The 17,772-nt window shown below is 37.8% G+C and overlaps 1 protein-coding gene across 1 annotated transcript; it reads right to left on the bottom strand.

Moving 5' to 3' along the window:
* Positions 1-218: 218 nt before the first annotated feature.
* On the bottom strand, positions 219-16,094 carry LOC136852459 (uncharacterized). The gene is made up of 7 exons (XM_067127095.1): positions 15,935-16,094; positions 8,988-9,283; positions 7,826-7,946; positions 7,188-7,274; positions 2,425-2,636; positions 1,354-1,503; positions 219-622 (listed from the first exon to the last, which is right to left on the bottom strand). Exons 1-7 carry the CDS (start codon positions 15,939-15,941, stop codon positions 518-520), a joined length of 978 nt encoding a protein of 325 aa, XP_066983196.1. The 5' UTR covers positions 15,942-16,094; the 3' UTR covers positions 219-517.
* Positions 16,095-17,772: the final 1,678 nt, after the last annotated feature.

Genomic DNA, 17,772 nt, shown 5'->3' with positions numbered 1-17,772 from the left:
ATTGTATTTCGCACAGGCAATGCAGCTCTCCTGTGTGAAAGAGAACTAATTTTGGAATCAAAGACAACAATTTATTATGATGGTAAATGCGCACAGGAAGTCCAGTGCTAGAAAGAATTAGCTCAAAAAAAAACGGAACATTCATTAATCACTTATTTAATTATCACCTATAATGCAAGTCTCGAATATGAAAGGTAACATAATTTAAACAGATGAAAATCATTTTAACATTTTATTCACTAACTGGAAATATCTTTGAAATTTATCAAACACTTCGAACATCTTGTATCACATAAAGAAGAAGAGAGCATCAGTAGTAGTAGTAGTAAGAGGGATTCGCCTTTGAAACGGATCCTTTGCGTGTTTTATTCCTCCTTTTCTTTGTGTTTGTTTAAGTCTCTTGTCTCTGTCATACCATACATCTTTTATAAATTCCTTCCTGCTTTCAATTTCTTCTTTCGATAGCTCTAGTTTTCCAGGACAGCTTTGCTATATGATGCCATGACTTTCTTGTTTGTTATATCTTGACAGGCAGACCTCTAGCGCACAGTACCTCGTAATCACGATGGGAATGTTCCGCGCCTCCATATGGGACATAGACGCAGCCGTGACTTGGGTGCACCTGTAAGAGAACGTAATAGGTCAGTATTATTATTATTATTATATATTATTATTATTATTATTATTGTTATTATTTCACAAACAGAACATGGTTGAAGAAGCATGTTAAGAAACACAGAAGTTCCTTCTTGTGTGTTATGCTTGTGTGTGTGTGTGTGTGTGTGTATATATATATATATATATATATATATATATATATATATATATATATATATATATATATATATATAAAACAGTGGATTTCTGTGTGGATCCAACCTCTGCATGAAGGCGGGTTTTCATTGCATTTTTTTTTTAAATTCTTTTAACTTTTTCAGAAAAAAAGAGGAGAGGGGAAAAGTCTAATGGGAGGTATTGCCAGAGCAATGATTAAGAAGACGGCCAAAAAAGATTCCATGCTCTGGGGAGAGAGAGAGAGAGAGAGAGAGAGAGAGAGAGAGAGAGAGAGAGAGAGAGAGAGAGAGAGAGAGCAGAAGAGTTCAACAAGGGAAATGAAGAAGGAATTTCAGGTGATATAACATTTTCGGAATGTCCTTCGCAGAGAAGAAGAAAAGGAAGAAGAAGTAGTAGAAGAAGGGGAAGAAGAAAGAAAGAAAGAAAGAACGGGAGAAAGAAAGAAAGATAGATAGAAAGAAAGAAAGAAAAAAAAAAAGCAACTGGAATGCCTTAAGTTAGAGATCACGACGACGAGGGTCGAGCAAAACCTCTCGGTCACGATGACGTCATCCCTACCTTGCCCACGGAGGCGATGCCATCAATGAGTACCCTTCCGATGTAAAGAACCTCGCCCCCATCTATGCCCCCGTTGAGTGCCCCCGGGGGCACCTTTCCGCCGCTCGAAGGTTCCCAGGTCAGGTTGACAGAGCCTGGGTTACTCAGGACCTGTGGAATTTGAGGAGCGTTGGTCTAGATTTGGTATTGTTTCTCAGTGACGAATTTGTAGATATGTTCCGCCAAGATTTTTTTTGACTGTTAATTATTTTTCTGGTTGCTAAAGGAAAGAATGCTTAACTAACTGAATGTTCAACTGAACAATTACAGTAAAATTGTCTAATTCTTTAATCTTTTTCAGAAGGGTTTTTGAGAATCAACATTAAAATGTTTATTTCGTCTTCAGCCACACGCCTGAATTAGAAAATAGGAACGCATGGAAAGGTAATATTAAAAAAATATAGTAAACTTCAATGACATTAAAAAATAATAGTAAATAATATTAAAAGTATATGTAAGCCTAAATATATAACTATATTAGTGAACTAAAGGACCAGTAATGGAATATGACACAAGAGTATGCAAATACAAAAAAATATTGAAACTGGCCATATAAAATAACACTGAATGCTGTTTAATTAAAACAGAGAATGCAGTAAGGAATTAAAAAAATAAATGTTAACTACATAGAGAACAGCAGACAAAATGTAATTTGAAAATGTCATATTTTTTAAAGTTTAAACTGTGATTTGAAATAATATATATGTATTAAAGTTTTTTTTTTAAAGTTTACCACACAGAGAAATTCACCCTAAAAATAAACGAAAAAGCAGTCTAAAGAGAGAGAGAGAGAGAGAGAGAGAGAGAGAGAGAGAGAGAGAGAGAGAGAGAGAGAAGTTAAAGAAACAACAGAGAATAAAAACAGAAGATAAATTTAACAAGCAAGGGATATGAAAATGGAATTTCAGGTGATATAACATTCTCGGAGTGTCCTTCGCAAAGAAGAAGAAGAAGAAGAAGAAGAAGAAGAAGAAGAAGAAGAAGAAGAAGAAGAAGAAGAAGAAGAAGAAGAAGAAGAAGAAGAGAACTTACAAAATACTCTGACTTGGGCACCGCTTCCCCTCCGTAGGGCACGTAACAGACTCCGTGATCGGGCACGACCATGCCGATGACGTAGCTGTCTTCGTGGCGTGCCAACCCGACGTACACTTCGCCGTCGGGGCCTTCGCCCCCTGAGATGGGTCTCAGGGGAAAGTAACCCCCTTTGCAGGGGACCCACCTGGCAGGGCGCTTGTACTGAATGGCTGACGGGGGAGAGAGGTTCTTTGAGATCCAAAACTGCACTTATTGAATATGGTGAATGTTCATTACTCTTATTATCATGCAGAATTCGGTATTATTGATAACGAAACTGAATAATAATAATAATAATAATAATAATAATAATAATAATAATAATAATAATAATGTTAAAATGAAAATCGCTCAATGAATTCAGTCTAGTGCCAATGATAATATTGATAAAATCAGGGATTACAAGAATAACAATATGATTACTTTTAATCAAAGCTGAATGTGGGCAGTACATGGACGGGTGGCCACCAGGGAATGACATACAACATCCGAGAGTTCGAGGTGTATGGCCAGCAACCCCATCCCAAAAACCCAAGCTCGTAAGTTGAAGGTCAAAGGACAAAGGTAAGCTTAAAACCAACCTTGGCTATGTTGACTTACGACCTAAGCAGTGAATTAAGTACCTGGCAGATACACGACTATTGTGGTATATATATACATATAAATATATATATATATATATATATATATATATATATATATATATATATATATATATATATATATATATATACTATATATAATTGCCATACAACTTCATTATGTATTTATATTCATATTACTCGTATTAGGAATATATTATACACACATATATATACATATAAATGGATCTACTTATGTTACAAGGTATAATTTCCAATATACGTCTGTGGGTCATCTTTCAGCACCCATTTGCCAAACTTGTCAGTTAGTACCCAATATTAGAGCAAAACGAAAACTGAGCGAATTCGTGAATTAATTTTTTCATTATTATTATTATTATTATTATTATTATTATTATTATTATTATTATTATTATTATTATTATTATTCAGAAGATAAACCCTATTCACATGGAACAAGCCCACGGGGGCCACTGACTTGAAATTCAAGTTCCCAAAGAATATGATGGTGTTCATTCGAAAGAAGTAACAAAAGGTAATTGGAAATACGGAAAAAGATCACTTATTAGAGAAAAAACACCTAAATCAACAAATTAATAAATAAATAAAAATGATAATAAAATATTAAAATGCAGGTTGAATTGTAAGAGGGAGCTAAAGGAAAACATAAAATTAATTATCCGACTTCAGGTCTGTCAACAAGACTCCAGCAAATCCTTTGGATAAAGATAAGGTCTGATCTTTCTCTCAAGGACGCCCATACAGGAGGACGATAATCCGCTGAGCTTCCGGCGTACCTAAGGTGTACGTGTGAGATAAGGAGGTTATCTTACATCAAGGGGGCAGGGAAGAGGGCGGGGCGGTGGTGTTTTTAGGGCGCCAGTTAATCTCCCTCAGGTGTTCCCACGGACATTCCTATAACTAATAAGGTCACAGGTGTGAAGAATCGTCCCGATGGAAATGCCACTTGATTTGACGTATAAAAAGGAGCGGCTGATATGTTAATCTCTCGCTACACTCTCTCTCTCTCTCTCTACATTCAAACTTTTCCTCTCTTCTCTCTCTCTCTCTCTACATGCAAACTTTCTTTCTATTTCTCTCTGTACATCCAAATTTTCTCTCTCTTTCTATCCATTCAAACTTTCATTCTCTCTCTCTCTCTCTCTCTCTCTCTCTCTCTCTACATTCAAACTTTTCCTCTCTTCCCCCCTCTCTTTCTCTCTCTGCCAATCCAAATTTTCTCTCTCTTTCTCTTCATTCAAACTCTCTCTCTCTCTCTCTCTGCTGCCGCTATTTTTACGTGAACATAAAATAATTCTCATGACTTACACTTAACAAAGAGAGCACCGTCAATAATAATAATAATGATAATAATAATAATAATAATAATAATAATAATAATAATAATAATAATAATAATAATAATAATAATAATAATAAGCTCTACATCTTCATAAAAATATGTACGATTATATCTAAAAAATATTATTCCTAACTTCTCAACAAGGAAATATTCCTTTTTTTTTTCTGAATGATTTTTGAAGCTCCAGAACTTTCCCCCTAATACTCGCCTTCCCCCGGCCTGGGCTGGATACGGACACTAGGTTCCTCTTCAGCTGGGCCCTTTCACAGGAAAAGACGCCGCAAGTGTGAATGATATTTTTCATGACCGATTTGTTTATACATCGTAAGTCACAAACCAGTTCGTTAACTGATTCATTTTCCACGGATGCCTGCCTTTAACATTCGGAAAAAAATTGATTTATATAAGTGAGTATCTGGCGTCACAATTTTTCAAATTGATTCACAAAAATGAGCACCGGGTGTCACGAGGTTTATTTCTTTTTTCGTTCTCATTCCTCTCACCGTTAGGCTGTGGATGTTTTGCAATAGGATCTCAAAGATTCAAGCGATGATGCAATGCATTATTACCCTAAAACAATTCTCCTTGTATTTTAATAATTTACTTACGATTTGATCTATTTATTCAACTCTTCTGCCGTTACTTCTTCCAAATGAACACCACGTTCTTCGGAAGCTTGAATAATGCATGACTATCCTAATACAATTCTCCTTTTATTTTAATACTTTACTGGAACATTTCTAATTCGTTTATTAATTTGTTGATTTATCTGTTTTTCTGATAACTGATCTCCTGTTCCTGAGCTTCCTCTAAATGAACACCACATTCTTCGGAAGTTTGAATTTCAAGTCAATGGTCCCTGTGATGAGTTTGTTCCACATGAATAGGGTCCATCTTCTGAATAATAATAATAATAATAATAATAATAATAATAATAATAATAATAATAATAATAATAATAATAATATTGATTTATCAACACGAGTAACCCGACTGACTGATAGGTATGGTTATCTGGCGGTTCTTTCCCAGCTCCGTTATTTTCTCGCCCTTATCTCCTGCCAGCGAACCTAATAACAACGGAAATCGTTCAATGTGCACACGGAGTTATCTCTAATCAGCGGCTCTGTGGCGCCAGTTATTGTGTTTGTTATCAGTACAGGTGTTTCATATCAGCCACTCAGTGAAACACTGTAATCTTGAAAAATCAAAAGTGTTCTCTAATTTTTTTTTTTTTCGCTTTTTTTTTTTCGTTTCGTATGACAGGTGTCCCGCTGTTTCCCTTGCTCTCAGATTTGGTGGTGAGTCAGTCCTGTTTTGATAATAATAATAATAATAATAATAATAATAATAATAATAATAATAATAATAATAATAATAATAAAGATGTATTCCATAACGCTGTGGTGCAAGAATTTTAAATGACAAGACCGATAATAATAATAATAATAATAATAATAATAATAATAATAATAATAATAATAATAATAATAATAATAATATGGGATGAGTCCCTCTGTCAGGACAGCTTAGCATGCACACAAAATAACATCCACACGCGGTAAAATAATATATAAAATAATAGAAAAATGTATAACCTGATGCAAATGAGAATAATGAATGCATCAACCCTAATATATACTGTATATATACAGTATATGTATATATATATATATATATATATATATGTATATATATATATATATATATATATATATATATATATATATATATATATATATATATATATATATATTATATATATATACACATATATATATATATATATATATATATATATATATATATATATATATATATATATATATATATATATATTTATATATATATATATATATATATATATATATATATATATATATATATATATATATATATATGAGAATGATAAGAAAAAAAGAAATCAGTGTCTGTGTGTGTGTGTGTGTGTGTGTATAAAGACGTGTTTAAAAATGACAGAATGAACATGTACAGTATCTCAAAGCTTTTTTTGATGCTTTGCTTCTTAGCTCGTGAGCACAGGTTTTTTTTCTTTGCCCCGCAAAAAAGTTTTTTTGCCCGTGAAAAGTTTTTTGCTTTTTTTTTTTTTTTTACCTCGTGAAAGTTTTTTTTTTTGCCCTGTCAAAAAGGATTTTTTTTACCTTGTGAAAAAGTTTTTCTTTTTTTACCTTCCGTAGATTTTTTTACCACGCGAAAAAGTTTTTTTTACCTTGCGAAAGTTTTTTTTGCCCTGTGAAAAAGATTTTGCTCCACGAAAAAGCTTTTTTTTTTTTTACCTGGCAAAAGTTTTCTGCCCCGCAAAAAGGTTTTTTTTACCCCACAAAAAATTTTTTGTACCTTCGTGTAAGTTTTTTTTTGCCTGCAGAAAAGATTTTTTGTACCCTGCGAAAAAAAAATTTTTTTTTTTGGCCCCGCGAAAAGAGACGAGATTATTTATCCTTTTTCGTACAAAAATAAGTACTATATTAAGGAAACCAGACGGCTTCAAAATCTAAAAGGTTCAGTAGGAGTCAAAAAATACGGTTGCTCCTTTACTGAAAGCCTACGTTTAAAAAAAAATGGAGTTTGTTCTCTCATCTCATAAGTAACTGGTTCGAAAGAAATAAACCTAAATAAGCCGGAAGTAAGGGGTTATTTCCACTAGAACAAGGTTGTCTAGAGTTACATCTAGCTGAAGAGCAGCGAAATAGCACACTTCTATTCCCCTTGGGTAAGAACGACAGATCTATCCTTACGTCTCTCTTCCAGGTTGTTGATGTCTTCGGCCTCCGAATCCGATGACGACATGGCAGAAGAAGAGGAAGATGATCCGTCGTCATCATCTGCCGGGAGACAAACAGTCAGTGAATGTTGTCGGAACTTGCATGTTTAATGTTCTTCTTGTCAACGGCTTCTCCCCTGCAGGTGGGGTTAGAGAGGCACTAAAACAAGGCATAGCATTTTCTGGTTGCCTTTTCCCTCCCATAATCCTTTAATCAAGAGGTGCCTCATCCGACATTTCGAGGAGCGTTCGCCCTGAATATTTTGAGGTTAAGAACGAAGCCTTTCAAGAACTAGAACGGTCAAGGAGCTTTGCAGAAGAATTTGGACTACCTTTTTCGAGTAAATTAAAATTATGTACCCATCTCAGGTTGGGTAAACAATCGTAAGCAGCTTGCATGAGGAGTTCGCAGTCAGTAAAGGTGGATAATTTTTTCCCTTTTTTTTTTCTGTTTGTAGAGAACGGTTCTAGAAAAACAATGGGAGATGAGGCAGCCCAGGATTAAAGGAGCGGGAAAGCGCATCGATGGAAATGTGGAAAATTACAACTTAGAAATGTACAAAGTCAAGTAACAGCAAACCATCAATAAGCAAAGGGGGCACAAGAGCATACCGGGGAAAATCCATTCCCCTGCGGCACCCCATCCCGTCGAAAATCCATACCAAGTGACGTGCAGCAGTGACTCGGGGTCAGTGTAGGACATGAAGGCGTGCTTTTCACCTCTCCTTCCAACCTGAAGGGGGAGGAAACTGTGTGAGGTGGTGGTGGTAACTGGTCAAAGGGAAGGTTGAGGTGGGTGGGGGGGAGAGAAACCTTCGGGAGACTTAGACTCTTAGGGGTACTTTAAGATAATCAGCTTGTCATGGAACTGTGGAACTGCCATCAATGAAACTGAAAGGCTGAGATGAAATTGCGAAAAAAAGGAGGAGCCTGCCACACTGGTTCCTGCCTCGGATCTTGAGGTAGGCCTATGTCGTGAAAGTCTGAGGGAGACATCTAAACATTGAAAATGATCATCGATATGATTAATGGTTTCTCTTTTGTTTCTCACCAGCAAAGCCATAACTGAGCGATGTTTCACCGGAGATTAATTTTCACAGCAAATTAAACATATGAATTTAAAAGTAACTATTCTAAAAATATATATATTTTTTAATTCTGGATTTTGGAATTTGTCACTCCTTCTTCGACGGCAAATAGTTTTTTTTCCCCCTGGTAAAACTGAACATGAAAGTTAATTTAAAAGCTGATTCGAAGTCGTCCCTGTGAAAATAAAAGTGGGATCTGACCTGTTTCCCGTTTGACGCCAGGTCAAGAAAATACCATTTAAGCCAGTCGTGTCTCTTCTGACAATTGCCTTTAAAACGCGCAAACATAAGTGAACCTGGCTTCTATTTGCATCTCTCTTCTAAAATCTAGTTACGTATGAAGTAAACATTTAGTTACACAAGCGGGAAATCTTGCAAACCCATAATGGTACCTATGGAATTTTTAAGGTCAAAAGGGGCATACCACTGAAAATATTTGGAAAGCACCGCTCCACAAACTTTCATCTCTGCAAAAATATACTATAATGCTTGTGATGGAAACTCCTCTAGCAGCCATTATTATTCCAAGAAATAAAAAGCGTAGGCTTCTCACCAACAAGACAAAAACTTCATGCAAAAGCCTTTGGAATAATTTGAGGTGAATTTTCAGTGAGCCGTTCAGGGGCTAATCCAGACTACCACTACTACTACTACTAATACTAGAGAAGTAGACCGACGATGCCAACCTTCACCACGCCGTGCTGGATCTTGATCCAGAAGCTCCGGAACTCGTCGTCGCTCAGAATCCCCGGCGTCTCCACCCGGCAGACGTCGTCGTGCTTGTGACGCCGGATGCCGGAGTAATTGCCGTCCTCCCAGCAGCCGATGAAGATCTCGTACATATCCTCCGGCTCCTCCTCGTTGTCAGTGGAGAGGCAGATGGCTGCGTCATGGGGCGCTTTCACTTGAAAGCGAATTGTCGTTGTCTTGATGCGCCGAAAGGTGTAGCGGCGCGTCTGGCCGCAGTCTTCCGAGGCGTGCACTGGACAAGAAATTGAGTCAGGGTCTCATTCATCTATACTGTATAAAGGCTTGGTATCATTGACTTAACTTTCTTGACACCGTGACTTGATTTCAGCAGTATTTTAGAGGCTCTTTCTTCAATGTTGGTACGGAACGAGCCTTGGAGGAATAATACAAGTTTTGCCCTGTCTCCCCCCCCCTTTTTTGTTTCTTAATGCTTAACAACCTCCAGATTCACCATTCACTCAGATTAAGACAACTGCTGGCAAGACTCCGTTAATGCCCTTGACTTTTTTTTTCTCTTTTAATAAAGACATTGAAACAGCTCTGAATGACATTAGATTTTTTTTCCAGTGCCTACCGGTACATAAACCTGCAGAAGTCTGAATGGTAACTAAAGTTCACAAGTGAAGAGTCTTGAGCTGCCTGTTTAGGAAACCCTAGAGAACTCAAAGATAGAACGTTTCCCGAACCCGTAGGAGATCAAGAGTCGAAAGGAACAAGGCAACTGCTCCGTCTAAAAGTAATTCAGATAAAAGTTGACAGTGTCTTTTTTATGTCTATTTACGAGTCTCAGGGAAACCATTTGTAAAGTGACATGGGAGTGCTTAATATATTACACCCACACCTCACTGCATTATGAGAATGAGCTGTGATTTCTAAACAGGCAAACGAGAAATTAATATAATGATACACACAAACAGAAGAAAGCATTAACCCAACCTAATGATTACACTTTTCAAGTCTTCAAAGTCTGCAAATGAAGAAGAATAATGATTTCTTTTGGCTGGCAGCAGGCTACACATTAAACGTAGTATGACGGCCAACGTTGCTCTGCCCCGTATGATACCCGAACCATGATCGACAGAGCAATGAACAGTTATATCTCCACCAAGGCCCTTCAGATATGTTCTGACACCAAGCACCTTTTCATATTTTCGTTTATCAATTTTTTTTGGAAATCTGAGGCAGGTGCAGTTGCATTAGGTGACGATACACCTCACGCGGTGCACTGTAGGCATTACTTGAGGTTCATTGCAGCGTTCCTTCGTTTCCCTAGCTGCAACCCCTTTCGTTCCTTTTACTGTACCCCCATTCATATTCCTTTTCTTGAAACTGCTTTGAGGTTTTCCTCCTGTTTTATCTTTCAGACCTTTCTACTCCCAGTTTCCGTTTCAGCGCTGGATGACCTCATAGGTCCCAGCGCTTTTGATTTTCCTTTGTATTTCCTCAGCGAGTGAAGTCGATTTTGTGGGAATGAGGGTACGTCCGCCGTCGGCGCCGAGGAACTGGCGTCAGCACAGCTGACATTCTCAAGTTCGCAAGCAACTTCCGGTGTGCATTTTGTTTGTTGCATAACGATTTTATTGAATATTGAGCGTAATAAGAATCTGAACAGTTAAATTGGAGAGAAGTCGTATGATACGTTTAAAATCTAACTTAACAAACCGCTTAAAATATGATGAAGAGAGCTTCCAACTACTTAAGAAATTCCTTTAGTTTGAGATATTCGATAATTTGATTTTTTTTTTTTGAACCGAGGCCCATGGGAGTCAAGGAACACAGGATCGCGGAGGGAATTCCCAAGCCTGGCAGTAGAGGGAAAAAGGCATTGCCCTAACAGCGATGGCCGATTTCTTCAGCGTCAGTGGGAAAATGGGTAGTTTTAATGATGGTCTATAATGATTAGTGATCATAATAATCCTTAATATGATTGTTAACATTATGATTAATAATCATAATAAACCTCAATGTGATTATTAATCTCATGATCAATGGTAACAAAAACCGTAAAATGATCATTAATCTTATGATTAATACTCTTAATAAACCGTACTATGATTATTAATCTTATAATTAATAATCATAAAAACCGTATCATGACTATTAATCTTATGAATCATAATCGTAATAAACTATAACATGGTTATTAATCTTATGATTAATGCTCATAATAAACAGTACTATGATTATCAATCTCATGATTAAAAATCTAATGAACAGTAACATGATTACTGATCGCATAATTAATAACCACAATAGACCACATCTTCGCTCTGGGGAAATCGCCTGCAAACGCTGCTTTAAAAAGCAGTAAAAAGATGGAGTTTGTGATGAATGGATTCTAGACTCGATCCGTTGCATGTTCGAAAAACCATTTTCTGACGGTCTGTCGTATAGAAACGAATTGCCTCTATCGAAACCAGTTATAAAAACAGTATTTATTAGTCATTTTGTTCTTTTACTTCTTACGATGTGCACTGAAGAGTTTCGGCGCGATAATTTTATCATGTGAATTAAGTCTAACTCTCTCTCTCTATCATTGTGAGGTAAAACAATCACCCTGTCTGAAGCATGGAGAAATGACCATTATGCTTACTCAGTATCTATTGATGAATGGCCCACGCAAAGTTAAGTATACCTTTGTTTAAGCAGACCACTGAGCTGATTATCAGCTCTCCTAGAGAGGGTTGGCCCGAAGGATTAGATTTATTTTACATGGCTAAGAACCAATTGGTTACCTAGCAACGGGACCTAAAGCTTATTGTGGAATCCGAACCACACTGTAACGAGGAATGAATTTCTATTACCAGAAATAAATTCCTCCAATTCTTCATTGGCCGGTCGGAGATTCGAACGCGGGACCAGCAGAGTGCTAGCTGAGAACGATACCCACCAAGCCAATGAAGAAATAATGGCTCCCGCAAGCACGTATGGATGCAAGTATTTATTTAAACCATAAACTTCCATTTCAACGAATTACACCTACTATGGACATCAGGAAACATGCCTCGATGTCATCTAGTACGTTACAGAGTCTCTCTCTCTCTCGTATCTTTTTGAACGATGTGGATTGATTCAGTTGAAAGTTCAAGGTTCGTTTGGCGGGAGCTGATATCGGCGAGCTATCAGAGGTTGCCCGAGGCAAGATAACTCATTCCGTTTCCTGTAAGCACAGATACTTTCGAATAATTTCGCCCAATCAGGCACTTCGTGAAGGACAGAAAAACCATCGATAAACTCGGGTGATTTTTCATTGCTACGAGAGAGAGAGAGAGAGAGAGAGAGAGAGTATGTCCGTCTTTTTCCGTAAATGATTTTATATTTTTCCCAGACTGTGATGTCAGCATTTTATCACAGGCTGCCTGAAACAATATAACTTCCTCCATTTCCTTAGATGATTTTCACTGATATAAAGGAAAGAGCTAAAAAGACATGTTTTCTGCCTCTTCCTGCATTGATAATAGACTATATCCTTCGCCCCAAAATATTTGCCTTCAAGATCTAATTCGTTACGGGAATGTTTACTGGGATAACTAATAGCTAGCTTCCATATCGTTTGTACATATAAACTGGAGCAGTTTCGCACTTTTCGCTTGAGTGAAAAACGCCAAAGATCATTTTATTTCTCATTACAGTTATTTGCTGACCATTTTTCTTATTATCCTCAGTTTTACGTACTTTGCTCGCTAAAAAAAAGAAAACTACCTTTTTTGTCATTCTGTAATGATACGTAATAATTTTTGGGGTTCAATTTCAAGCATTAATTCGTCAGAAAATGTAAATTTACTTTTAAGGTGATAAACCACTTCTTAGAAAATTAACCACTACTTGGGTTACTGCACTCATACTGACACTGCTGTCAACTGCAAAGAGACATCACAAAACAGTTTTATTTCCAGAGATAAGCAGTTCTAAACACTCAAGACTCAGTGATGAATTATTAAGACTAAACTTAACTGTCTTCACTTCCCTGTATACTGTTAAACTGCGGAACGCCCTTCGTAATAGTGTGCCTGAAGAAAAAAACACTATTTTGCTCCTTAATCCCACTCTAAAAAAGGCTTGCTTCATTACCCCAGTTTTGATCCGTATTCTTGAAGTTGGCTCACGTTATTGCTTTAGTTTTGTTTTGTAATTTGACTTGAAACAGGTTTTTATTATTATTATTCAGTAGATGAAACCTATTCAAATGGAACAAGCCTACAGGGGCCACTGACTTGAAATTCAAGCTTCCTAAGAATATTAAGGTGTTCATTAGGAAGAAGTAAGAGGAGGTAAAGGGATATACAAAAAGAAGAGATCCGACGTATTACAAAAAAAAAATAATAATAAGTAGACAAATAGGTAAAAATGTATACAAACGCAAGAAGAATAGTATTAGTGTAGTAATGCATTGCATTTCCGCTTGAACTTACGAAGTTTCAACCCCACGACATCCCCTGGGAGGCCGTTCCACAGTCCAGCTGTGTGAGGAATAAAGGACCTCTGGAACTGTGAAGTTTGACAGCGAGGCACATTTATTTCATATTGGTGCTGCTGTTCAGCGAATCTGGTTGCTCTCGACAGATAAAGGGGATCGGGGCAGGGGCGTCATTTACGGGGGGCAACTGGCCCCCAAGACTCCAGATGCCCACCCCCCCCAGCCTCAACTTGCCCCCTCACCCCACCAAGCCCCAAGAAGTAACAGCAGCTGGTTTTCCATTATTCCTACCGAAATTCAAATGTGTCATCACATTAAATAATATCTTTCTATCTATTTTATGTGCTTCAAAAGCACATAAAATAGCTCAAAATAAAAAAACCCAGGTGATTAGGCTCCTTCTCTCGCCATATATATATATATATATATATATATATATATATATATATATATATATATATATATATATATATATATATATATATATATATATATATATATATATATAATGTAGCACTCCGCCCCCACTCAAAAATCTGAAATGACGCCCTGGATCAGGGAAATACAACTTATGAAAAAGTGACAAACAAGAGACCATTCGTCGATGGTCCAAGTCATACTTTAGCTCCTCTCTGCAATCTTATTTTACTTTCTTTCGCGTCCTCTTCCTTTGAACTGGCTTGAATCTAACTATGGCGGCTCTCTCTGTAATCCGGTTAAAATTTGCTCGGAGATTCAGACCACTTGAAACATGACAAAAAAATATTACTCGAAACAAGTTCAAAAATGGTACTTCTCTAGACTTCACTCCGAGATCTCCCCGATTCAGGAAGCGGCGGATTTTCAAAGCTTCTATTAACTCCTCTCTTTTGAAGGTTAAACAAGTTAAGTATACTTTAGTTTAACCAGACCACCGAGCTCATTAACAGCTCTCCTAGAGAGGGCTGGCCCGAAGGATTAGATTTATTTTACGTGGCTAAGAACCAATTGGTTACCTAGCAACGGGACCTACAGGTAACGAGGAATGAATTTCTATCACCAGAAATAAATTCCGCTAATTCCATATTGGCCGGTCGGAGAATCGAACGCGGGCCCAGCAGAAGAACGGTGGAAGAGCCTTTTCTAAATACCGAGAGAGTGAAGGGAAAGTCAAGCTATCTGGGCAAACGGTTCAAATTTGCCTTGGAAGGACGACTATTATAATGACATACATGGTTCCTACATTCTTGATAGATAGTTATATCATTTTCTAAATTACGCAGTGGATTCGCATGCAGTGAAGGAAATGCTCTTTAAAATGAATAATGGGGCAGATGAAGCTTCCTACGTTTAGTACAAACGAATGAATAAACGTGAGCAGGAGTAAGACTATTGGTGTCAATATGTAACCAGTATAACTCAAAGAGCTCTTCGTTGGGAGAGTCGGTAGAGCTGTGGACTGGAACTCGCCAGGCCCGAGTTCGAGTCCCCGGCCGGCTGATGAAGAGTTAGAGGAATTTATTTCTGGTGATAGAAATTAATTTCTCGCTATAATGTGGTTCGGATTCCACAATAAGCTGTAGGTCCCGTTGCTAAGTAACCAATTGGTTCTTAGCCACGTAAAATAGGTCTAATCCTTCGGGCCAGCCCTAGGAGAGCTGTTAATCAGCTCAGTGGTCAGGTAAAACTAAGGTACACTTAGTATAACTCAAAGAGGTGAGCGGTCTTTGGAAGACAAGGGCTGGAATGTGCGAGATTGTTGAACCAACTTTCCTAGATGGAAGTGAAGTGTGGATATATATATATATATATATATATATATATATATATATATATATATATATATATATATACATGTATATGTATGTATTAACAGTAAAATCAAGCATTTTAATTCTGAATTTCGTATAGAAAATATCACAATACTTAAAAGTGGCAAATGTGCTAGAACACACCCTGCCTGTCTCCCCTGAAAACTGAAATAACTAGGCAAATTCTTTCTCATCCTCCTCCTCTCTCACGGAAGAAAATAAAACCGTACAGTGACCACGAAATTAGCACCTGGGTCTGCCCCACAACTTCTACAAACGTACGACTGTGCTGAAGTTATTCGACGAATATACACAGAGGAGAGGATCGTGCTAAGGGCTCTCGGACAAAGTGATTGAGAAAGCCCAAGATTTAAAACCGTCTCGAAATGAACTGAGGATAACCCAAAGAAGTGAACGCCACCCCTGGCGATCTAAAAAGTTCGATCCTGAATGATTAACGAATGAAAAATGGGGTGTTCGTTTTCCCGTCTAATCTCAGAAGTCTAGCGATGATAAAAAATAAATCAGTCACAGGACGATTTCGTCATTAGTCACCATCAGCCCCTCAGAACGTCGCTTCAGCCTGCGTTCAATACAGGGGAATTTCAAAGCATTCGTCTCGTGAATACGAGAAAAGCGCCGAATTTGTGAAAACAAGACGACAGCTTCGACTCACCAGACATGACTGACGGACGTAGGAGATCGCAGCAAACGTCTCGCCTAGCTAGACCGACGGTGAAGCAGAGAATGAGGCAAAGAAGTGTGTGAGGGAGAAAGAGAGCCTCCCGGCCCCAGCTAATCTCTGAGTGAACTTCGACCTGTCAGCCAAAACAAACAGCTGGCACTGCGGAAGTGTCGATCAAATAACCTTAAGACTTACCCAGAATCCAGATTCTGATTTTGTGTCCTTTAGTTCCCCAAAGGTGGAGTGATACGAACAGAATATTGAATTTTGGCCAGAGGCCAAGCACTGGGACCTATGAGATCATTCAGCGCTGTAAAGGTAATTGAGTAGAGAGGTTTGAAAGGTGTAACAGGGGGAAAACCTCAAAGCAGTTGCACTATGAAACAATTCTAAGGAGAGGCTGGATGGGAGAATGGAAGAGAAAGAATATGAACGGAGGTACAGTAATAGGAATGAAAGGGGTTGCAGCTAGGGGCCGAAGGGACGCTGCAAAGAACCTTAAGTAATGCCTACATTGCACCGCATGAGGTACACTGACGGCACTACACCTCTACGGGAGAATCTATTAAGGTGGTATAGCATAAAACGCATCGAACAGACGGTTTACTTTAGAGTGAGCGTCTCAAACTTTCATTTCAGAGTAATTCAGGTACCTGAGCCGAGGTTAAAAGTTCTTTATGGTTTTCCTCTATAGGGCATGGTTTAAAAATTTGACGTTCCACAGAGTTCTGTTAGAAAATAATCTATTTTTCATCTTATCGACTGTCGACCTGAAAGCACTCAGTCATGTGTTGAAAAGCGTCCGAAGGATGTTGCTTACTTTCAAATGAGGTCCGTTCTGTCTTGGTGATGTTGCTGGCGGATTTGGCTAGAAGTGGTGTGGCTCACTCTTGCTTTTGATATGGAAGAATATGCTCAAGTGATGTGTCACATTCGGGAGATAAATACTTCAGGAGATTTCTTCTAATGTTTAAAGCAAATCAAATCAGACTTCCAAGAGTTTAAGCTCGAGGAAGCATTTCCTGGAAAGGCGTTTTCAAAAAGTCCATTTTCATGAATTAATCTTTTTGGGAGTCACTACACAGTCTCTTAAAGTGTTCTCAGTGCAACCTTTCTTTTTATTTTCACCAAATCGAACCAAGATACAGCACGCATTAATTTTCCGCTCTCCTGTGAACGTCAGATATAAAAAAATAATAAATTCCATTCATTTGTACACTTTTCTGTTCAGCATTTCTATGTAAGTAACCTTTATCATATTCCTGACTAATTTTTCTGTCTCCAGTCTCAAATTCTCTCTTTACTGATGCATCACAAGTTTGTTTGTGTGTGTGTGTGTGTGTGTGCGTGTTTGTGTTTAATTTGAGTTGGGTTAGGTACTTAAGATTACTTTTATCCTTTTTTCTTCATTCTCCGACCTTTCATCCACTCCATTGAGCCTCTTTCTGCTTAGCTGTCCAGCTTCTTCAACAAGAACTTGCTCTAGACTTTTACCTTTCAGGTAAGAACTAACCCTTCGCTTGGCCCTTACGCCTTCTATAAATTCTATCAATAGAATTAAAAGAAAAAAAAAACTCAGCGCTGGTTTTTGTATAACACTGATGGTAAAGACAGGCAACGCGCTCAGTGATTAGACTGACCGTTGTCCTTTGAAAAGGTTTCTTCTTCTTCTTCCCGAAAGTTACATTCCTATCTCTCCCATGTGTGATCCATTTTTGCCATGGTGTTCAAGAGTTCTTGCCTTTACACTTTATCAGTGTCTGTGTAGTCACTTCTCCGCTCTTCCTCCTGCTTCTAGTTCTGTTGAAGGAGGAAAGCAAACTTGCGGA

This window comes from Macrobrachium rosenbergii, chromosome 25 (genome assembly GCF_040412425.1).
Source record: "Macrobrachium rosenbergii isolate ZJJX-2024 chromosome 25, ASM4041242v1, whole genome shotgun sequence".
In the NCBI taxonomy this organism is placed as follows: domain Eukaryota; kingdom Metazoa; phylum Arthropoda; class Malacostraca; order Decapoda; family Palaemonidae; genus Macrobrachium; species Macrobrachium rosenbergii.
This window is presented reverse-complemented; position numbering and strand designations above follow the sequence as displayed.